Source organism: Salmo salar, chromosome 14 (assembly GCF_965601325.2).
Source record: "Salmo salar chromosome 14, fSalSal1, whole genome shotgun sequence".
Taxonomy (NCBI): Eukaryota; Metazoa; Chordata; class Actinopteri; order Salmoniformes; family Salmonidae; genus Salmo; species Salmo salar.
In genome coordinates, this window is record NC_138304.1 from 74,649,686 (window position 1) to 74,674,446 (window position 24,761).

Below are 24,761 nucleotides of genomic sequence, written 5' to 3' on the forward strand. Positions count from 1 at the left end.
GTCAAGTTGGCTGGGTGTCCTTTGGGTGTTGGACAATTCTTGATACACACGGGAAACTGTTGAGCGTGAAAAACCCAGCAGCGTTGCAGTTCTTGACACAATGAGGATGCCCAGGCACCTACTACCATACCCTGTTCAAAGGCACTTCAATTTTTTGTCTTGCTCATTCACCCTCTGAATGGCTCACATACACAATCCATGTCTCAATTGTCCTTAGGCTTGAAAATCCTTCTTTAACCTGTCTCCTCCCCTTTATTTACACTGATTGAAGTGGATTTAACAAGTGACATCAATAAGGGATCATAGCTTTCACCTGGATTCACCTGATCAGCGTATGTCATGGAAAGACGTGCTTCTACACCTGCATTGCTTGCTGTTTGGGGTTTTAGGCTGGGTTTCTGTACAGCACTTTGAGATATCAGCTGATGTAAGAAGGGCTATATAAATACATTTGATTTGATTTGAATTGATTTGAAAGAGCAGGTGTCCTTAATGTTTTGTACACTCAGTTGATGCCAATGAAGATGCATTACATGCAACCAGTTTCCAAATGAGGAGTTAAAACATATCGGCTAATTTAAGTGGAGTAATAACATTTTCATATGGAAAAGTAGAAGGATAAGTATACATTTATAATGTGTTACTCCTATTGTCATTACTGAAAAGAATGTGAGATGTGTAGCTGAGTATGTGAGACTCAGTAGCAGAGTAGTCCTAAATGTGGTTTGATTTCTGTTTATCATTGTGCCAGAGCAGTGGACAGGAAGTGACACCTATCAAGTCAGGTGGTACAGCAGAGGCTTTGTTGTGTCCTCTTTGCACTGGTGTAAAGTACTTAAGTAAAATTACTTGGGGCATCTGTGCTTTACTTTACTATTTATATTTTTGACTACTTTTACTATTACTTCACTACATTCCTAAAGAAAATGATGTACATTTTACTCCATACATTTTCCCTGACACCCAAAAGTACTAGTTACAATTTGAATGCTTAGCAGTACATGAAAAAGGTCCAATTCACACACTTATCAAGAGAACGTCCCTGGTCATCCTTACTGCCTCTGATCTGGTGGACTCACTAAACATAAATGCTTCCTTTGTAAATGATGTCTGAGTGTTGGAGTGTGCCCCTGGCTGTCAAAAATAGTTATTAAAAGGAAATTGTGCAATCTAGTTTGCTGAATATAATGAATTTGATGTATAGCATTTACTTTTACTTTTTACTTTTACTCAAGTATGACAACTGAGTACTTTTCCCACCTCTGCCTCCTTGTCGTGTGGTTTGAAGGGGCGGCACCAACTGCGGTGGGCTTTCAAGGTAAAGCTCATAGGTTGACTTCTGAAGAATGCATGCACTCATGACAAAAAAACTCCCCATTGCAACTGTTGTGACCTTCTGTGTCTTTCTGAATAATTTGTCACTAATGGTGTTTTATAAACCTTTTATTAATTATGATAAACATACTGATCATCATCATCATTTGTGTAAATTCTATTCCAATTCAATAAAACAAATGTAACTTTGCATGCTGCACTGACTCATTGAAACATAATGGAGACCAATATGTTGTGTAACTACTTCTTCTATTTAAAAGATGTTAGTTTGTCTGAGGTTGCTAACCAGAATGCTAGCATCAATTGTCTGCAGTCTATTTTTACTCACTGACATGGCCTCACAACTTTTACCAGGTCAAAGACAAGACCACCATATTGCACATTTAGGTTGGAAAGCATTTCAGTCTGTGTCCACGTTTGATTTAGCTTAAGAAGAGAGGCTTGCATAAAATGTAAAGATGAGCCTTGTAAAGATAAACTGATGTGAACAGACCATAAATAACTTATAATTACTTGGACTGAAAAATGTACTGACATGCCTCAAAATAAAACATTCCCCTGAATCTGCCACGGACTGCATCGAGAGACAGCTCTCTAAAAAACGACATAAATGTCACTGTAATATGTTGCAGAAACTGTTTTGAAATTAAAAGCACCTTTATTGTCATTCATTCATTGATTCTACGCAATTCAAGATAGCGTGAGATATGTAATGATATGTGTTTCACTACAGCTCTTTTATCATAGCGATTCCCCTTTGACCTATTAAATAAAATAAAAACACTTTCAGTATCACTTCAATAAAAGTGAACTATCACTTTAACCCCATATCAATCTATGCAAAGCATTTGGTTAATTACCATGTTTCTATATTCAGGTGCAGGGTCCATCATGTTGGAGGACTCAACAGTGACCCAGTTTTGACCTTTTGTTGAGGACGTGGTTGGCGGCAACATCACCATGAACTGCGTTCTGGAGGGGTTGACATCTTACTGTTATACCGTTGCCTGCATGAGACTGCCAACACAACCCGGGGTGCTGTGAGTCCCCAAGAACATCATTATCAACATCAGGTCTCAGTATGACAAGAAGATGTGCCCTGTGTTCATCTACACCGCAGCTGTCACCGACTCTGGGATTTACTACTGTGCTGTCATATACAACGTGCCGTCATTCGGGAATTACTCAGACCCTTTGACTTTTTCCACATTTTGTTACAGCCTTATTCTAAAATGTATAAAATTGTTTTTTCCCCCTCATCAAACTACACACAATACCCCGTAATGACGAAGAAAAAACAGTTTATTTGAAATTTTGGCACATTTTCTAAATAAAATCAAAATGAAATATCACATTAACATAAGTGTTCAGACCCTTTACTCAGTACTTTGTTGAAACACCTTTGGCAGTGATTACAGCATCAAGTCTTCTTGGGTATGACGCTACAATCTTGGCACACCTGTATCTGGGGAGTTTTCCCCATTCTTCTCTGCAGATCCTCTCAAGCTCTGTCAGGTTGGATGGAGAGCGTCGTTACACAGCTATTTTCAGGTCTCTCTAGAGATGTTCGATCGGGTTCAAGTCCGGGCTATGGCTGGGCCACTCAAGGACAATCAGAGTCCCGAAGCCACTCCTGGGTCTTCTTGGCTATGTGCTTAGTGTCGTTATCCTGTTGGAAGGTGAACTTTCGCACCAGTCTAAGATCCTAAGTGTTCTGGAGCAGGTTTTCATCAAGGATCTCGCTGTACTTTGCTCAGTTCATCTTTCCCTCAATCCTGACTAGTCTCCCAGTCCCTGCCGCTGAAAAACATCCCTACAGCATGATGCTGCCACCACCATGCTTCACCGTAGGGATGGTGCCAGGTTTCCTCCAGACGTGACGCTTGGCAGTCAGGCCGAAGACTTCAATATCTTGGTTTCATCAGACCAGAAAGTCTTGTTTCTCATGGTCAGAGTCCTTTAGGTGCTTTTTGGCAAACTCCATGCGTGCTGTCATGTGCCTTTTACTGAGGAGTGGCTCCCGTCTGGCCTCTCTACCATAAACGCCTGATTGGTGGAATGCTGCAGAGATGGTTATTGTTCTGGAAGGTTCTCCCATCTCCACAGAGGAACTCTGGAGCTCTGTCAGAGTGACCATTGGGTTCTTGGTCTCCTCTCTGACCAAGGCCCTTCTCCCCCGATTGCTCAGTTTGGCTGGGCGGCAACCTCTAGGAAGAGTCTTAGTGGTTCCAAACCTCTTTCATTTAAGAATAATGGAGGCCAATGTGTTCTCGGGTGCTGCAGACATTATTTGGTACCCTTCCCAAGATCTGTGCCTGGACACAATCCTGTCTCGAAGCTCTACAGACAATTTCTTCGACCTCATGGCTTGGTTTTTGCTCTGACAAGCACGGTCAACTGTGGGACCTTATATAGACAGGTGTGTGTCATTCCAAATCATGTACAATCAATTGAATTTACCACAGGTGGACTCCAATCAAGTTGTAGAAACATCTCAAGGATGATCAATGGAAACAGGATGCACCTGAGCTCAATTTCGAGTCTCATAGCAAGGGTCGAATACTTATGTAAAGGTATTTTGTTTATATATATTTGTTTTATAAATGTACAAACATTTAGAAAAACCTGTTTTCGCTTTGTCATTAAGGGGTATTGTGTGTAGATTGATGAGAATGTATTTTATCCATTTTAGAATAAGGCTGTAATGTAACAAAATGTGTAAAAAGGGAAGGGGTCCCAATACTTTCTGAATACACCCGATCTACTTAGGCATCGGCACCACAGTGATTTTTTAAAGGTTAGTCCAATAGCATTTGAACTATTAAAACATTCATGTAAGCTGATTTTATATTGTTTTGTTGTATCTCAAATTTTACTTTAACTTCTATTCAGTAATAGTCACAGTGTCACGTCCTGACCATGGTTAGCTGTTATTTTCTATGGTAGAGTAGGTCAGGCCGTGACAGGGTTTTCTAGTTTAATTGTTCTATGTTGGGTTGTTCTAGTTTTTGTATTTCTATGTTGGGCTTTGTTTGAGATGATCTCCAATTAGAGGCAGCTGGTCATCGTTGTCTCTAATTGGAGATCATATTTTAGTTGGGGTTTGTCCCACCTGGGTTTGTGGGAGATTCATTTTGAGTAGTGTATGTTTCACCTCTGCGTCACGGTTTGTTGTTTTTGTTATTTTAGTTTATTTATGTATTGCATAGTTTCACAGTATAAATAAAATGTGTAACGACACACACGCTGCACTTTGGTCCGCTCATTCCTACGACAACCGTGACAGAAGCTCCCACCACATAAGGACCAAGCAGCGTGGTCAGGAGACATGGACCTGGGAGGACATTCTGGATGGCAAGGGATCCTGGACGTGGGAGGAAATCCAGGTTGGATGGCATCGCCTCCCATGGGAACAGGTGGAGGCAGCGAGAGCAGAGCGGCAACGAGACGAGGAACTAGCACGGGAACAACGGAAGCAGAAGAGGCACCCCAAAAAAATGTTTTGGGGGGGGCACACGGGGAGATTGGCAGAGTCAAGGTGGAGACCTGAGCCAACTCCCCGTGCTTACCGTGGGGAGCGAGTGAAGAAGCAAGCACCGTGTTATGCGACGATGCGCACTGTGTCACCAGTGCGCATTCACAGTCCGGTGCGATCTGTGGCCGCGCCCCGCATTTGCCGAGCTAGGTTGAGCATTCAGCCAGGAAGGGTGGTGCCAGCTCAGCGCTCCTGGTCTCCAGTTCGCCTTCTCGGCCCAGGATATCCTGCGCCGGCTCTGCGCACTGTGTCGCCAGTGCATATTCACAGCCCAGTTCGTCCTGTGCCAGCTCCCCGCGTTTTCCGGGCGAAAGTAAGCATCCAGCCAGGACGGGTTGTGCCAGCTATATGCTCGAGACCTCCGGTGCGCCTCCACGGCCCAGTATATCCTGTGTCTGCCCCACGTACCTGGCCTCCAGTGAGTCTATCCAGCCTGGTACGCCCTGTGCCTGCTCCTCGCACTTGCCCTGAGGTGCATGTTACCAGTCTGGCGCCACCTGTGCCAGCCCCACGTATCAGTCCTCCAGTGCTCCTGCCCAGTCCCGGGGGTCCTGTTCCTGCTCCCCGCACTCGCCTTGAGGTGCGTGTTAATAGTCTGGCGCCACCTGTGCCAGCCCCACGCATCAGGCCTCCAGTGCGCATTCCCAGTCCAGAGCTTCCGGCGACAGTTCCCAGTCCGGAACCTCCTGAGACGGCCTACAGTCCGGAACCTCCTGAGACGGCCTACAGTCCGGAACCTCCTGAGACGGCCTACAGTCCGGAACCTCCTGAGACGGCCTACAGTCCGGAACCTCCTGAGACGGCCGACAGTCCGGAACCTCCTGAGACGGCCTACAGTCCGGAACCTCCTGAGACGGCCTACAGTCCGGAACCTCCTGAGACGGCCTACAGTCCGGAACCTCCTGAGACGGCCGACAGTCCGGAACCTCCTGAGATGGCCGACAGTCCGGAACCTCCTGAGACGGCCGACAGTCCGGAACCTCCTGAGACGGCCTACAGTCCGGAACCTCCTGAGACGTTCTCTAGTCCGGAGCCTCCAGCGACGTTCTCTAGTCCGGATCCTCCAGCGACGTTCTCAAGTCCGGAGCCTCCAGCGACGTTCTCTAGTCCGGAGCCTCCAGCGACGTTCTGCAGTCCTGATTCTTCAGCGGCAGTCTGCAGTCCGGAGTCTTCAGCCGCGGTCTGCAGTCCAGAACCTCCAGCGGCGGTCTGCAGTCCAGAACCTCCAGCGGCGGTCTGCAGTCCAGAACCTCCAGCGGCGGTCTGCAGTTCAGAACCTCCAGTGATACAAAAGCAGAGGGATCAGCGGGCGGAGCGGGGGTTACGCCCTGAACCAGAGCCGCCTCCTCTACTGGAGGATTCGCTGGATGATAAGGTTCTGTGTACTGCACCAGAGCCGCCATAGACACTTGTTACCCTCCCTACCCTCCCTTTTTAATTATTTTTTTTTAGTTGCATTCGGAGTCTGCACCTCTGGGGGGGTACTGTCACGTCCTGACCATGGTAAGCTGTTATTTTCTATGGTAGAGTAGGTCAGGGAGTGACAGGGGTTTTCTAGTTTAATTGTTCTATGTTGGGTTGTTCTAGTTTTTGTATTTCTATGTTGGGCTTTGTTTGAGATGATCTCCAATTAGAGGCAGCTGGTCATCGTTGTCTCTAATTGGAGATCATATTTTAGTTGGGGTTTGTCCCACCTGGGTTTGTGGGAGATTCATTTTGAGTAGTGTATGTTTCACCTCTGCGTCACGGTTTGTTGTTTTGTGTATTCAGTTTATTTACTATGTACTGCATAGTTTCACAGTATAAATAAAATGTGGAACGACACACACGCTGCACTTTGGTCTGCTCATTCCTACGACAACCGTGACACACAGGCATGTATTTGTAATTTTTTTTATATATAATTATAAATCTGTTTCCAAATGATCTAAAACCATTTTTATTTCCTTCACCAAAACCCTGCAACAAAATGGGAACTCCTCTTCCCTTAATATCATAGTTTGTACTACTGTAATAATATTGACAGTATGTTCATGTAGTAAGTAGTCTATTAAATTGACAAATTCAGTGAATATGAAGATATTGAAAAACGTTTTGTATTAAACTGTACCATTCCATTTGATGAGATGTTATTGTGTGTCCTGTCAGACTTCTCCACTGAGTTACACCATAGTGAGTCTCTACAGGGTGCTGGGAATTGTCTCCGCTCTTCTTCTTCTCATTACACTGACTGCATGGGCACAACTATCAGGCAAGAGCAACAATTCAGGTAAAATGTGTTTTTGTATGATATTGTAGTTCATTAAACATTCATTAAGCATGTAATGGGTTGGTCCCATGTTTCATGAGTTGAAATAAAAGATCAGAAATGTTCCAAATGCACGAAAAGCTAATTTCTCTCAAATGTTTTGCACAAATTTGTTTACATCTCTGCTAGTGAGCATTTCTCATTTGCCAAGATAATCCATCCACCTGACAGGTGTGGGGTATCAAGAAGCTAATAAAACAGTGGGATCATGACACAGGTGCACCTTGTGCTGGCCACTCTAAAATGTGCACACAATACAATGCTACAGATGTCTAAAGTTTTGACGGAGCGTGCATTTTGTCATGCTGACTGCAGGAATGTCCACCTGAGGTGTTGACAGAGAATTTAATGTTCACTTCTCTACCATAAGCCACCTTCAACGTTGTTTTAGAGAATTTGGCAGTACTTTCAACTGGTTTCACAACCGCAGACCACGTGTAACCATGCCAGCCCAGGACCTCTACATCTGAATCCAGCCACCCAGACAGCCGATGAAACTGTGGGTTTGCACAACTGAAGAATTTCTGCACAAACTGACAGAAACCATCTCAGGGAAGCTCATCTGCGTGTTCGTCGTCCTCACCAGGGTCTTGACCTAACTGCAGTTTGGCAGTTAGTGGGCAAATGCTCAGCTTCGATGGCCACTTGCACGCTGGAGAAGTGTGCTCTTTACAGATGAATCCTGGTTTCAACTGTACCGAGCAGATGGCGTTGTGTGGGTGAGCGGTTTGTTGATGTCAACATTTTGAACAGAGTGACCCATGGTGGCAGTGGGGTTATGGTATGAGCAGCCATAAGCTACGAACAATGAACACATTTTAATTTTATCGATGGCTGTTTGAATGCACAGAGATAGCGTGACGAGATCCTGAGGCCCATTGTCATGCCATTCATCCGCCGCCATCATCTCATGTTTCAGCATGATATTGCATGGCAACTTCTTGCAAGGATTTGTACACAATTTCTGGAAGCTGAAAATGTCCCCATGGCCTGAATACTCACCATGTCACCCATTGAGCATGTTTGGGATGCTCTGGATCAACGTGTATGACAGCATGTTTCAGTTCCCGCCAATATTCAGCAACTTCGCACAACCATTGAAGTGGGACAACATTCTACAGATCAACTCTATGCGAAGGAGATGTGTCGCGTTGCATGAGGTAAATGGTGGTCACGTCAGATACTGAATGGTTTTCTAATCCATAACGTATCTATGACCAACAGATGCATATCTGTATTTCCACTCATGTGAAATCCATAGGTTAGGGCCTAATGAAATTATTTCAATTGACTGATTTCCTTATACATATGAACTGTAACTCAGTAAAATCTTTAATGAACACAGATAGCGCTTTCAGTTAGATTTTTTGTTTTTACATTTTTCTTTAGTTTTTACTTTTGACTATCATTCACGCACACGTGTAACTACACTGAACAAAAATATAAACGCAACATGCAACAATTTCAGTTTCTTCTTTAGGCTAGCTTGAGAAAAGCAACAGAAAATCCACAAACTAAAGAAAAGGAGGAGGGCTTTCATTGTGAAAACTGCAGTAAACCAAATTCAGAATAAAAGTGCTTTGAGAGAATTGGAGTGCTTCATACCAACTAGGAAGATGTTAAGTATGTAGTACATTTTCTCTCTTACGGCTGGCCAACTGGGTTTTGAAAGGCTATAGGATATTTTAGTTTGACTAATTTTCTTACTTATTAACTTTTTGATTTCATTACATTTTATGCAATATGCATAACACATATAATATGTTAGAGGAGCCTAGTGCTTCCATAAAGTGCTATCTATCCTTCAAGTACTGTCACGATGAAATGTTCCTCTTTCTCATCTAGTGGCAGTCATCTTGTGTCACTGTCTCCAAACATCCAGTAGATGTGAGTGTTTACTATAAATCTACCTGTCCTGTCACTCAGATAGTCTGTAGTTGTTTTTACTATTCAAACATCAGGTAGGCTGGAGTTAACTATTCAAACACATTAGGTAGGAAACTCCGTTAACCAAGTTATCTGTATCAACGTTTTAAAAAGTAGCCGTCATATTTTACAAAATGATTATTTCTGTGATAAGTCTACATTGCCTCATGTTGTATCATACTGTAGAAGTGTATAACTGTGGGGTTTTATACTTACACAAAATGACTACTGTCCTTTGTATTAAGAGTACATTAACATTTCATTGTAATACTTTTGTTCTGTCTTGCCATTACTTACTTGATTTCACCATGACTGAATCCAGCTACACTTCATTGAAACCTACTAAACCTTTTATTAAATCCTGTGTGAATTGGATGGAATACACATCCTTGTCACTCATCAGCCAGGGTGCTTTATTTCCCATTCAGAACTAAGTGGGAGCATAACCATTTTCCAATCCTTTAAAATAATGTTGTTGTAGAAAATGAACTGTTACAATAATAACAGCACATTCCATCTATTGTCTGAGTTTCATTCATATCGTGAAAGCTGCTGAGGTTAGGTGATAGGATGGGAGCTGATAGCATATCACAAAAGTAAAAAGGTTTTCTAGCATAATGCGCTATTGGGTGAAAAAGCCTGCATATAGAATCTGCTAGTGGTTTGTTATAAGTGAAGCATGGATTTTATCAAAGTGGTGTCTGTCCAAAAGCATATCATGCTCAGAATACCACACCTCGCAGAGAGAGAGAGAGAGAGCGAGAGGCAGCTAAAGCTTAAACTACTGTGGTCTGTGGTCAGCTTCTGTTCCCAAGGCTACAGTCCTACACCTGTTACCTGTGACACTTTCTCATGTTACACAATCTGCAGTCTGTGCAGGATCAAACAACTCATGTTCCAAAAACAGTGAGCCTGTTCATTTTGCTCAGAGAAATAAGACGTACAGTTTGTCAAAGTGCTTTGAGAATTTTATCATATTTTTTTTGCATTCAAGCAAAGTTTTTAAACATATGTTTTAGATATCTGTCAAAAACAGAGGCCTGGTTGGCACTCATAGTTCCAGGGAAATGATAAATTAGATAAGAGGTAATAAAATGAAATCAAAGAAAAACAAAAGCATTCATTTACAAGCCATATTGATTGATTGATTTGATTTTGGATAATAAAACTCTTCGTTTTAAAAGTACAAAGAATCCCAGAGGATGACACACAATAGTGTAAGAACATTTATTTCCAATGTGGTCTTCTGTGTAGGACAAAAACAGGACACAACACAAGAAAAGACATGGAAATACATGGGCCAGTGGAGGCTGCTGAGGGGAGAACGGCTGATAATATTGTCTGGAACGGAGCAAATGGAATGGCATCAATCCATGTGTTTGATGTATTTGATACTATTCCACTCCAGCCAATAGTACGAGCCCATCCTCCCCAATTAAGGTGCCACCAACCTCCTGTGACATGGGTTGATGATAAGTCGCTAACAAGCCTACACCATAACAAATTCACAATCAAAAGAAATTCAAGAATATTTCAGTAATTTTCCTATTTAGACCTGTAGACTTTTTCTGACAGAAGGGCTCTAACCTGACCTCTGAAAACCTTTCTGGACTGGGACAGCTTAATGACGAATGGGAGTCTATTCCACAGTTGAATTCCAGTATAAAAGAAAGAGCTCTGTGCCGCATCGTTGGCTCTGGGCACTTTGCAATTGCGGACACTGGCTCTTTCTTTGTACACAAATACATATGTAATAATCTCAAAATGTTTTCAGTGGAACTTTATAAGCATCTAGATCATGAAAGAATACCTGGAACCTTTATGTAATTTCTTTGTCAAAATCTGATTGGAGAACTGTATTTGTGCGTCTCCCAAAATTGATATGGTCCAAAGTCGCATACTGGACCTCCTGTGGAACGATCAACACCAGGGAGTTAATTCTCAAGGGTTCAGAAATAGGTACAGTATAGTTGTTGCTTTATATTCAAGTATACAAAACTGCTTTAATACTTTATGTGGACTGAATTGGGGCAGCAATACTGCAAATGTAAACCAGGCTCTCATATGTGACTATTCATACTATGGACGTGATATTACATCAGTCAATCAATACATTCACAATGGAGATAACTGAGTAATCTAAAACAATCATTCTAGGGTGAAGGTAGGTTTAGCCTCAATTCATTTGAGTTTGTTTACAAATATAATCCATGTACAAATGTCAATGTGTATTTACACAACCAGGTATATCACCTATAAGTACTGTAATTCCACTAGACTTAACAAGTAATACACCAGTACGAGACATTTCAGCGCAGTATGTTCGGATCATAACATTCGTGTTTTGTCAACATGAATACACTATGGGGCCGTTTCCCGATAAAATAATTAAATATAAACTAAAAACCATGTTCAATGGAAAATGTCCATATCAAATGTTTTTTTAGTCAATGACTATTGGCTTAATCTATTCCCAGTAAACCGGCCCCAAGAGTTAAATTGGGCCGAAATGGAGATAGAAAATGAGTTCCACCACCTTCACAATGTTAGAAAATCTGATAGCATGGCAATGGATTATAAAATCATGCAACATAAAAAACATTTAGCACGAGCAAAAATGATAGTTTAACCCAAATACAACAGCTACTTACCGAGACAGATGATCTGACTGCCCTTCTTGCTTCTCCACGTCTCCCTGCAAACGTCACAACTCAGAACATAAACACCAATGCAGACATGACATCCCCCAACAGACAACTTCAAAAAGACTTGGAATCCTTCAATCAACCAACCCTGCATACTCCATCAAGAGATGCAGTGAAAACTAAGGGTGTCTCAAAGTGCTACAATGGTACACAATGTGTTTCTCTACGATTTATTTTGAGCAATTTAGGGAACAAATAATATTTAATTAAAGCTCATTCATTCAATCTATTTCAACTGAAGAGTTAAAAAGATAATGAAAACGCTAAAACATTTCCGCCACTAATTTCCTCCAAGTTGATAAAAGCCATCTTAAAATCCTTCTAAAGTAGTCGGCTGTTGTGTTGTACCAATCCTAAAATTAAATGATAATAATTACCAGACTGATCCTGTCTGTTCTCAGTGCCCATGCCTCTTTGTCTGAAATTAAAACAGAGGGTTTCACACTCTAGCAATCACAGGCTTTTCTATAATCCAATTTTGGATTGAATGTCAGACTCAAACCTTGTATCTGCATCAATAACCACAGGATGCCCTATAGGAAAAAACAATAGAATTAACACACTTAATATCCAGGTTGAAGAAAGCCTCATGATTCACTGATAATGTTCTTTGTCCATGGCCATTTGTTAATATTCACTCTCTGATCTCAAAAGCAGGTGGAGTAGACTGCAAAAGAACTGTCTAAATGTAGCAGACACTTGCCATAAAGGTCACTAGAACCACTACAGAGAGCCTGACTTGTGTGAAAGAGGGGAAAGAGGAACAAAGTCAAGAATTATCAACAGATTTTAATTCTCAACATTCCTGTGAATGAGAAAATATAGACCTACGAAATCCGTTTTTATTCCATTTGCTCAGAAAATGGCCTGATGGAATAAAATCTTGACTCCCATGTTTAGCCACCTATTGTATGGTGTAACAAAACAAACCATATAGGTCTGACCACTGAACTGTCTTACCTACACGACTACCCATGATCATAGGAATTACAACATGCCCTTAGTGTTTTTCAGTGGGCACTAGTAAGTTATAAAAAAGACTACATCTTGTACATTTATATCCTGCAAATGTACCAATTGATGGGGCGTGTGTCCCCTAAATTACAATGGTCATAACATCCTTTGCTGAGTACAATGGTATAAATTGTCTTGCACAAGATCATTTGGTGTTTGTTATACAGTATTGGCCCAATATTCATTGATTTGATCTTACCACGGTGCAGACACACAGCGATAGTGACAGCAACTATTATGGTGAGGAGAGCAGCTGCAGAGGCCCCATACATCAGCATTGTGCACATGGCATTGGAATCTATGGTGAAAATAAAGACAAAGAAGTCTAAATAAAGATATTTTCAAGTTTTATCTTTGTTTTCAGTGTTAAATCCCTTACTGAAAGAACAGGTGCAAACGCTTAGTAAATCTCGGTCTAATGCAATTACCATTGTGCTGCAGCAGTGTTTTGGTGATATTTTGCCCCTCAAACTCCACCACACATGTAAACTCTGCTCGTCTGTCCCACTCCTCTGCCTGGACAAGAATCTGGTTCCTAGTGAACTCTGTGGCTGAATCACTGTTGTCTGTCCAGGTGGAGTCAGTGAGTCCACTCTCTTCTCTCCCGTCTATGAGCCAGAACACACGGACCTGAGACGGGACCACTTCCAACACCAAACACAGCAGAGGGATGAAGAAGCTGTCAACCTCTGGCGAAGAGACGATTTGGATGGTTGGAGCTTTAGTGCTGTTCCCTTCCCTTTCTCTCTCTAAGGACAAAATGGTCATCCTTTTAAACAATTATATTATTAACAATTACCAACTTGGTTTTCCTCATGGTAAACTGGTTATTTAAAATAAAATCAAAAACAATGACTGGATTTAGGATAAAAGAATATTCACTACTGTTCAAAGGCTTGTGGTCACTTAGAAATGTCCTTGTTTTTAAAAGAAAAGCACATGTTTTGTCCATTAAAATAACATCAAATTGATCAGAAATACAGTGTAGACATTGTTAATTTTGTAAATGACTAATGTAGCTGGAAATGGCTGATTTTTAATGGAAAAATCTACATAGGCGAATAGAGGCCCATTATCAGCAACCATCACTCCTGTGTTCCAATGGCACGTTGTGTTAGCTAATGAAAGTTTCTCATTTTAAAAAGGCTAATTGATCAATAGAAAACACTTTTGCAATTATGTTAGCACAGTTGAAAACTGTTGTGCTGTTTAAAGCAGCAATAAAATTGGCCTTCTTTAGACTAGTTGAGTATCTGGAGCATCAGCATTTGTGGGTTTGATTACAGCTCAAAATGCCCAGAAACAAAGTACTTTCTTCTGAAACTCGTCAGTCTATTCTTGTTCTGAGAAATGAAGACTATTCCCCGCGAGAAATTGCCAAGAAACTGAAGATTTCGTACAACGCTGTGAATTAGTCCCTTCACAGAACAGCGCAAACTGGCGCTAACCAGAATAGAAAGAGGAGTGGGAAGCTTGTGGAAGGCTACCCGAAACGTTTCACCCAAGTTAAACAATTTAAAGGCAATGCTATCAAATACTAACTGAGTGTATGTAAACTTCTGACCCACTGGGAATGTGATGAAAGAAAAAAGCTGAAATAAAATCACTCAACTATTATTCTGACATTCCACATTCTTAAAATAAAGTGGTGATCCTAACTGACCTAAGACAGGCAATTTTTACTAGGATTAAATGTCAGGAAATGTGAAAAACTGATATATATATATATATGTTAAATCAAAATATATTTTATATTTGAAATTCTTCAAAGTAGCCACCCTTTGCCTTGATGACAGCTTTGTACACTCTTGGCATCTCTCAACTAGTTTCATGAGGAATGCTTCTCCAACAGTCTTGAAGGAGTTCCCACACATGCTGAGCACTTATTGGATGCTTTTCCTTTACTCTGCAGTCCAACTCATCCCAAACAATCTCAATTGGGTTGAGGGCAGGTGATTGTGGAGGCCAGGTCATCTGATGCAGCACCGTCTTGGTCAAATAGCACTTACGCAGCCTGGAGGTGTGTTTTGGGTCATTGTCCTGTTGAAAAACAAATGAAGCTAACCAGATGGGATGGCGTATCGCTGATTCACGCAGTCTCCTCTGAACAATTGATGTTGAGATGGGTCTGTTCCTTGAACTCTGCAAAGCATTTATTTGGGCTGCAATCTAAGGTACAGTTAACTCTAATGAAGTTATCCTCTGCAGCAGAGGTTACTCTGGGTCTTCATTTCCTGTGGCGGTCCTCATGACAGACAGCTTCATCATAGCGCTTGATGGTTTTTGTGACTGCACTTGAAGAAACTTTCAAAGTTCATGTCTTAAAGTAATGATGGACTGTCGTTTCTGTTTGCTTATTTGAGCTGTTCTTGCCATAATATGGACTTGGTCTTTCACCAAATAGGGCTATCTTCTGTATACCACCCCTACCTTGTCACAAAACAACTGATTGGCTCAAACACATTAAGTTAAGAAATTCCACAACTGAACTTTTAACAAGGCACACCTGTTAATTGCAATGCATTCCAGGTGACTACCTCATTAAGCTGGTTGAGAGAATTCCAAGAGTGTGCAAAGCTGTCATCAAGGCAAAGGGTGGCTACTTTGAAATATCTCAAATATATATTTTGATTTGTTTAACACTTTTTTGGTTAATATATGATTCCATATGTGTTACTTCATAGTTTTGATATCTTCACAAAATAAAGAAAAACCCTGGAAAGAGTAGGTGTCTAAACTTTTGTCTGGTGCTATATATATATTGTTTCATTTAGATTTAACATTCAGTTTTGTGTTTATTTTTTAAAGGTTTATGTCATTATATACATTTTAGTTTTTTAGCACAAGATATTTTTCTAATTTAGTAAACTTTGTGAATAAATATGAACATACAAGACATTAAATTACCTGTCAAAATAATAACCTTAGAACCATTGCCAGAGTACACCATTCTGGAGTGAACAGCCAAACAGTAGTACATGCCAGAGTCGCTCACTTTTGCACTGGTGATTGTAACAGAACATAGGTTGTCCTGTTCCTGTTCCTTTGAAATGTTATCAACCTTTAAATGTGTACTCATGTGTGTTCCGGTCCTGGGGTCCACTTTTATCCAACTCACAGAGAAGCAGTAGGTGAGAATCTCACTCACATGGCAATTCAAGGTCACTGGATCACCAGCTTTCACCATCACCACTCCAGGTGTCTGGTTTATAACTGATGCTTGTGTAGCTAAAAACAGAATTAGGAATAACAAGAATATAACATATATTTCATCTAATTACTGTTTAGCATGTTTGGTACGTTTTCATAACCTTTGTTAACTTTTTTTTCATGAATATACCAAGCATGGATACAGAACAGAGAAAAAAAGCTTAAATCACTGTCAACTTGTAAAAATATTTCGAAATTGAATCTTATACGTCTGCTTTGTCTAACCTAAGATGTTAATTATCTTGAAATTGCTTGATTATAACATGAACAAAACTACATTATAACCAGGTTATAGTTTTAATGTCATACTGTATTTCAGATCACTGTTTCATCTCACATACACGTAAGTTCATGAAAAACTTACAACGTAGGCAGACTAGAATACTGTGGATATTTCTTGAAATAAATGAATGTAGGACTATTCAGAGTAATGATGAAACAGTCTAAAGCCCTCACTGTCATCATGAGTTAGCGTTAGCCTAGCTGAATGTACCTTTTCTAAATTAATTATCGACACATTGTCAACGTGTGCAGAATATAGTGTCATACTTGCCTTTCAAGACATAGCTCCAGCACAGCAGAAGTAGCAGGGGGCCTGGCATTTTAGTTTCACTAAATTTGAAGGGCATCGTCTCTTTGAGTCCGTTGAGCAACCTTTAGGAGATGAAGATGTCTTGCCCCTAGGCCGAGCCTACATCTCAAAAAGCGAGACCGCCGTGACAACATCTTACAGGAAATGAACACATGAAAAGTCCTGCGTTATAACTCAAACTGTGAGCAAGAAAAGTTAGGTCAGATTCCAGCAAAGACAACAACAAAACATGTTTTTCGAATGAATGCGAGAAGATTGAGAAGATTGCACCGACCTAGCTTTTTTTCCCTCACTCTAAGAACATATTATAGGCCTAGTGTTCTGTAAAGTAGTATAGGCCGAAACTACTTTTTGTGAATTTTATTTGACATGGTCTTAATTCAATATTAATATTAGGCTATTTCCTCATTATTATATTTTATCTTATCAATAATCCTCGTTTTTAAACAATGCATCACTAAAAACGTTAGGTCAGAGGCCTGTATGCCAATATAGTATTGTTACATAATAATATTACAGTTATTATAATAGTTAACATTGCCTAATTATCTGAACTTACTATAATTATCTTTACTCATGGCTCTGCATGCAACTAATGATGATTCCAAGCCAAATCCCATTTACAAACGTGCATTACAGGCTGTTTTATTTCCAGGCGGGAATAAAAACAAAAGTAGAACAAAAAAAGTTTAAGAGAAACATTAGATAGCCTACATTCAAATAGAAAGTTACGTGCTTCATAATGCTTAGTTTTGTCTTATATAACAAAACAACAGTTGCAATGTTTAATATGAACACAATAATTCGGCTATAGTTCATAATCAAGTGGGGAAAAACAACATTGTATTGGATAGGCCTTGCCGATCATTTAAAAAAACGAAGAGCTACATACAGATCGAATGGCCAGAGTGACAATATATTCAGCCGTGTTTATGCTTACGTTCGTGAACTCCTGCCATTTATTTCTAACGTTGCTTGCCTTGATCTAACCACAAAGGGCGCAAGCGACGTTGCAACCGAGCGAGGAAAAATTGCTTGACTCGGCGCCTACACAAACTACCTGTTTACCATTGTGGTTTCTAGACCACCATGCTCATGGAAACTCTGAGATAGTGTGCATGACAATGCTTGCATTGCTGAACATGTCAGTCTGAACATATGTCCGGAAATCGCCAAAGGAGTTTGATTCAATTACAATAAAATGTTTAGGCTAAAACAAAAGAGATTAATTGAAATGACCTAAGTAAAACTGAAAATATGTCTAACGGAGAATTTTGTCTTCACTGTAAAGTCAAAGACTGCATGGCGATGGAGCTAAATGCGCTGATGCTCCAGTCATGCGTAAAGAAAACGTTCTCAGTCTTGGTGGAAAATATCAGCATTTACAACACAACTATGCTATGAGTTTGTGGCTGTCAAGAGTTAATATTTTGCATCAAGTCTTTAATGCAGTGTTTGACGGATGAATGAATGATCAAGAGGACCACAATGGAAATAAGTCCCAGACTGTGTGCTTGTTTTTTGTGGGGTTTTTTAATGGTCGAATGAATAAACTAAAACTGATGCTGAACTGTGAACTCCAATAATTTCCCCATAACATTCACATAGATGCTTCTAGATTAAAATAAAAAACATTTGGACTTACAATGATTGGGGGTGAACTTGAAGATATTTCAATCTATTTAAAAATACATGTTTTTTACGTTTATTTAACTAGGCAAGTCAGTTAAGAACAAATTCTTATTTACAATGACGCTGGGCCAATTGTACGCTGCCCTATGGTACTCCAAATCACAGCTGGTTGTGATACAGCCTGGTGTATTGATCTAATGCATTATAGACGCACAATTGGCACAAACAAGCGCGTTCAAATGCCAATGCCCGCGCGCCCTCTTTTGCTAAACATTTACGCACGGTGGTTAGGCCACCATTTACCTTGTCTCTCGAGTCGCAGACAGTCGGAAGACACTACCATGGCTTATATCCTATCAAAGACAAATTATAAACGTATAAATCAACAGCCTACTTAGCTACATTAATAACAGGGTATTTACTTGTAGGTATTTACTTTTAGATTGTAACAATTGCTTGGATTTGCGGGCCTATTGAATAATGTGTTATGGCAACATGTACCGTTTATTTACCATGTCAGATAAAGTGTAGGCTATGGACCAATATCTGCAGGAGCTGTCAATACACTTACCCCTCGATTTTGCATATTTGGAAAAGGTGCAAAGACCTGCAAAAGTTTGTAACATTGCCATCCACACAAAGGGCTGTTCCGAGGTAGCTGCTGAGTCTAAAATCTTATTTTCCCACCTGTATTTGGGGAGTTTCTCCCATGATTCTCCACAGATCCTCTCAAGCTCTGTCAGGTTGGATGGGGATCGTTGCTACACAGCTATTTTCAGGTCTCTCCGGAGATGTTCAAGTCCGGGCTCTGGCTGGGCCACAAGGACATTCAGAGACATGTCCCGAAACCACTCCTGCGTTGTCTTGGCGATGTGCTTAGGGTCATTGTCCTGTTGGAAGGTGAACCTTCGCCACAGTCGGAGGACCTAAGCGCTCTGGAGCAGGTTTTCATCAAGGATCTCTCTGTACTTTGCTCTGTTCATCAATCCCTCAATTCTGACTAGTCTCCCAGTCCCTGCTGCTGAAAAACATCCACACAGCATGATGCTGCCACTACCAGGCTTCACTGTAGGGATGGTGCCAGGTTTCCTCCAGACGTGACGCTTGTCATTCAGGCCAAAGAGTTGTTTTCATCAGATCAGAGAATCTTGTTTCTCATTGTCTGAGAGTCTTTAGGTGCCTTTTGGCAAACTCCAAGCGGGCTGTCATGTGCCTTTTACTGAGGAGTGCCTTCCGTCTGGCCACTCTACCATAAAGGCCTGATTGGTGGAGTGTTGCAGAGATGGTTGTCCTTCTGGAAGGTTCTCCCATCTCCACAGAGGAACTCTGGAGCTCTGTCAGGGTGACCATTGGGTTCTTGGTTACCTCCCTCACCAAAGCCCTTCTCCCCCAATTGCTCAGATTGGCCGGGCGGCAAACTCCAGGAAGTCTTGGTGGTCCAAACTTCTTCCATTTAAGAATGATGGAGGCCACTGTATTTTGGGGACCTTCAATGCTGCAGAATGTTTTTGCTACCCTTCCCCAAATCTTTGCCTCGACACAATCCTGTTCGGAGCTCTACGGACAATTCCTTCGACCTCATGGCTTGGTTTTTGCTCTGACATGCACTGTCAACTGCAGGACCTTATATAGACAGCTGTGTGCCTTTCCAAATAATTTCCAATCAATTGAATTTACTACAGGTGGACTCCAATGAAGTTGTAGAAACATCTCAAGGATGATCAATGGAAACAAGATGCACCTGAGCTCAATTTCGAGTCTCATAGCAAAGGGTCTGGATACTTATGTACTGTAAATAAGATATTTCTGTTTTTTATTTTTGAAAGAAAAAGAAATGTGCAAAAAATTCAAAAAAACCATTTTTGCTTTGTCATTATGGGGTAATATGTGTAGATTGATGAGAAAAACATATTTAATCAATTTTAGAATAAGGCTATAATGTAACACAATACGAAAAAAATGAAGCAGTACGAATACTTTCCGAATGCACTGTATATTGGAAATTCTGTGACTATTCAGTCAATATCTTTTCAACCAAGCATGCCATGATTAGAACAATGATATATTCTGAATCAGGGGAAGATGGAGAAAATTACACCCCCCCCCCCCCAACAAAAAACAATGCTATTAAAAATGTTATTGAACAACAACAAAAAAAATCTCCATCCTCCCCTGATTCAGAATATATAACTATCATAGTCATGGCATGCTTTGTGTAAGAGCTATTGAAGATTGAAACTCACACACACTATATATATATATATACATACATACATACATACATCCCCCCACACACACACACACACCACCAAAAGCGTGGATTTTTCTCCATCCACCCCTGATTCAGAATATACCATCCTTCATAGGCATGACATGCTTAGTTCAATAGCTATTGAGAGAGAAAACCGAATATCCACCGAATGTCCAATATAAAACACAATTTACCTCGGTTCAAAACCAGCAATTACGCATGTGTTGTAGCCTATACATAACTGTGGCTAAAACTGGACCCCTCGAGCTAATAAAGCCTAAATGTCAGGATCAATACTTTAGATGACAATAAATAGACCGGTTTAAGAAGGAGCCAATAATGGACAGTCTAAACAAGCGATGCAAGCATTGTGTCAATAATATAGTACTAGGGGGTAACTAGCCCTCAGGGGGTAGCTAGCCGCCCCGTAATTCACATTAAGACCACAAGATATTACCAAATGATTTCCCCAACACTTTCCCTGGCTGACACTACTCTTGCTCAACCAAAAATGTCCTGTGTCATTACAACTTTTGGAGATATTTCAACAAAACGCGTGTGGTAAGTTGATCAAATTTATTTCAATTTAGAAAAAGTTGTAGATATATTCCAATGAAGTTAGATCTATAATTGTTTTTTTTTTTTTTAAATATACAAGTAGGAAAGCCTTGAGATAAACAATCCATTTGTTTAGAGAGAACATTTTTAATGAATTTTTACTAAAGTAGTAATATGTTGGATGAGTGTGTTGAGGGCAACTCGAGGGTAACTGGCCCCTTTATGGTTATGAATGGGTTTCTACCTGTCATTTAGACAATGAATAGGCCAGTTAGCGCTAGTTTATGCTAACTTGAGTTGTGCTCCAATTTCACTTGGGATAGCTTTATTTGTTACCTATGTACAAGTTAGAATTGTGCAATAGCAGAGCATAAGAGAGTTGCCACATCAATGTTACACTGAATTAATTAGTTAAGTTATTGTTATTAAATGTTATATTCCATTCCAATATTATATTCCAATGAATATTGTTTTTAATGAATTAAAAAATATTGAAAACCTTTTGCTCCTGAATGTCATTTTAAAGACTGCTGGGATCTAAAATCTTGCATTATTCAAATGCTATTTAGTGCAATTGTACATAATGGATTGTATGGGAAAGGAACAACAAATATCGAACAAGAAAATGAATGTGCAGGTGAGTAAAAAAAAAAAAAAAAAAAGAGGAGACTTTCCATCAAATCTCCTCATAGTCAGGATATTAATGGTGACACGTGCAACACCATTTCCCCCCCATATTTTATTAAAATAATTAAAATATTAAAATTATTTTATTAAAATAATAAAATAAGACAACTAGACTTAGCTTTTAAGTATTACTTACTAAAGAAAAAAATGGGTATTTTTTGTTTTTTGTTTTTTTAACGCCCCTTCTCTAAAACATGAAATAACTAAAATACTGTAGCCATTTATTTACATGACCTTTATCCACATACCAACTTTTCTCCAAACATTGCTTTTTTTGTGTCAGCAATTAGACATTGTTCTTAGTCTGGGCTAGTTACCCCCATTACCCTAACCCGTTTCGTCCTCACGATTATCCCTTGAGAAATTCTTCATTGGAGGTTTTCTCAGCGTTGATAGGGCGAGATATGTTTGAGCAGTTGTTAAACTGCCTAGTTCAAAATTGCCGCCGGTATAGGCATGTAACGCCCATCTGACTATCCAAGATAGCGGCTGCGGTGGCAAATTGGTTTAAACTACATGAGAAGAAAATGACGGTCCGTTATAATAAGCGTTTCTCTTGTCATTTCCTTAATGACCTTCTGTAAACCGTCCCAACGAGAATTGACCAGAGAGAGATTGACTGAAGATAAATTCTGTGGAGGGAGCAAGATCAAGTCATGACCAGGTAAAACTGATTCTTTATCTACAGTACATGTCCGCACCTGTCATGAGCTCTGAGGCGCAGGGTTGCAGGCAGATGTTGGGGTTTATGCATCATGTAGGTTAACGTTTGTTTTATACCCAGCAAGCTGATCCAGCATATCAAACAAATGAATGGTTTAACAATATGTAACTTTTTCCCCAGGTAATTTATTTGCACGTTATAGGCAACACTCATCCAGGTATCACCTGTGAGGTGGTTTCGCCTGCAAGGTATGTGTGAAAAGTCTACCCAATGGTTTGATTTGTAATTAAAAGCTTAGGCTATGAGAAGCTTTTCTGTCATTTTGTAGATATCAAGTGGCCATCTTAGTTTCAGGTTTTGATCAATTCAATTTGGCTAGGCCTACCTATTCAAATATTATAATCGGCATTGTTTTGTTTCCAAAAACGGATAGTCAAGTAATATGTCTGCCAGAATGCTCTGCTGAAGTTGAGTTAGTAGTGGTTGATGCCAGTAAAAGCCAGACTGGGTTTTAAGTTGACAATGGCATTGAAAAAAATGTGTTAACATGAATTGTAATGAAGGGAAAATGTAATGATGTGACCTCAAGTCGTATAGCCTACAATATTGTGTTAAAAGCAACAGAGGATAATATAAACGTTGGTTAGTCTAACCGGTTTTCCTCCTGTAGATGGCGCCTGTTGATCACTAGAGATCAGTCCACTGACAGCAATCTGTTGATCAACGGTGTGTGTTCACTTCGCTGAACAGGGGCAATACAATTGTGTGGGAGAAAGCAGGCCAGGCGTTTTTCATCTGGGAGCGCCATGAGCAAATGTTTACGGTCAGAGTTTTCCTCTTGTGGGCACGATTTATTTCGCTCGTAGCGAGAAGAGAGCTTGCTACCTTAGTGGCGTAGGTAGGCTTCTACAACAAGCAGACCGTCTACCTGAACTCAAGGGCGCTCTGGTTAGATCAACGGGAGGGAAATATAAACAAACACGGTGAAGGTACACAATCCTCTGCACTTTGAGATGTGGGTAAGAAAGCTGTGTCGAGTAGGGCATTTTAGTAGCTTTTGTTCAATTCATTTGCACAACACGTTAAATATGGCTATATAGCTAGTTATGCACTTTAAATTTGCACATTTCAACCAGCACAACGAGGATGTCGTTAGCCTGCTAACGTTTGCTAGCTCACCCTTTTTTTTTCAGTGAGTGTTTTGATTGCAAACAGCCCATGTTATAGCCAGCATTCTCATGGGAGCCTGCACATGTTTCTGTAATTTGCCTTGTAACTGGAAACGGAACAAAACAACCGATGCACATGTGTGATAATGCACGCTTGTATTTTGCAAATGATTCCGAATGACTTTTGCCCGCTGTATACGTAGAGAACGCAACACTTCTGGGATGAATATAGGAAACCATGTGCTTCCCTCTGCCTGTGGCGGACTCTCGCTGTGGAATGTATTGACTGTTTTCCATGCTCTTGGACTTGGTTGTTATTGTAACGTTATGCAACTTGCTTCCAGCGTTCCCTCTGGAGTTCAACGTTTGTGGGTGTTGAGTAATATCAGCAGTGAAAATATCAGCTATGTTCACTGGCACATAACCTTTGCCCTGTCTGTTTTCCTGGCAACGTTTCCAAACTAACTCATAACATGGCGAAACGTGTTATGATTGTCTACACTCGGTCTCAAACGTGAGTCTACCCCCTGATTCCACTGCTGCACAGAGATCGAGAATAGGCTACATCTGTAACAAAGTGATTTGAATGCCTTTTTTGTTATTCTGTGGCCGACCTAATGCCAAGGGAAAGCCATGATTGGCTGCAAATATAAAGGCAAGGAAGTCATAATTGACTGACTATTGTATTTATGGAGAGGGAGGGTCTTCTTGTTCTTACCTACTGAGGTGGAAAATCGGATAGATGGTTGAAGTGTGCATCAGAGGGGCACAAACAATTGCTTCTGCCCTTTTGAGGAGGAATTCCACAGCTCTTGAAACTAAAGCTTGCACAGCACAATCATCTTGTATGAACTCTGCTTCCGCCTCAGGACATGCTTGCTGATGCTTTTAACCTGGCACGTAGTCGTTGTCCAACCCTTTCATCTGACAGTATTGTTCATAAGTGTGTTTTTTCCCCCTCAGATCTTTGTATCATGAGTCAATGAGTAATGTTTGATAGCAGATAAAGGGGTGTGGTGGGCAGAAGTGCAGGTATCTGCTGGTTTGTCTAGTTAAGAGAGGCTTTGTATGCTTCATTCACACACGTGTCACCAAGCAACGTGTCAGCTATGTACAGTCTTGTATCATGAACCTTTTTGTAAATGACTATAGTATTTGTTGATTTAAAGTGGAAC

The 24,761-nt window shown here is 40.6% G+C and overlaps 2 protein-coding genes across 12 annotated transcripts in view; one reads left to right on the forward strand and one right to left on the reverse strand.

Annotated features, from left to right (window-relative positions):
- Positions 1-10,317: 10,317 nt before the first annotated feature.
- Positions 10,318-24,528, reverse strand: LOC106569873 (immunoglobulin kappa light chain). The gene is made up of 9 exons (XM_045694727.2): positions 24,305-24,528; positions 16,587-16,759; positions 15,731-16,051; positions 13,252-13,572; positions 13,023-13,121; positions 12,312-12,342; positions 12,187-12,227; positions 11,756-11,799; positions 10,318-11,013 (listed from the first exon to the last, which is right to left on the reverse strand). Exons 2-9 carry the CDS (start codon positions 16,660-16,662, stop codon positions 10,924-10,926), a joined length of 1,023 nt encoding a protein of 340 aa, XP_045550683.2. The 5' UTR covers positions 16,663-16,759; positions 24,305-24,528; the 3' UTR covers positions 10,318-10,923.
- LOC106569872 (semaphorin-4A) overlaps positions 22,150-24,761 on the forward strand; it is a 51,744-nt gene continuing 49,132 nt past the window's right edge. For 3 of the 11 annotated variants that reach the window (XM_014141572.3, XM_045694723.2, XM_014141569.3), the window contains exon 1: positions 23,128-23,436. The gene's annotated coding sequence lies outside the window, so the exon portion shown is untranslated. Of the gene's footprint in view, positions 22,418-22,597; positions 22,666-23,126; positions 23,437-24,761 lie in introns of those variants that run through there. The other 8 variants (XM_014141573.3, XM_045694725.2, XM_014141568.3 and 5 more) reach the window with 5 other exon arrangements.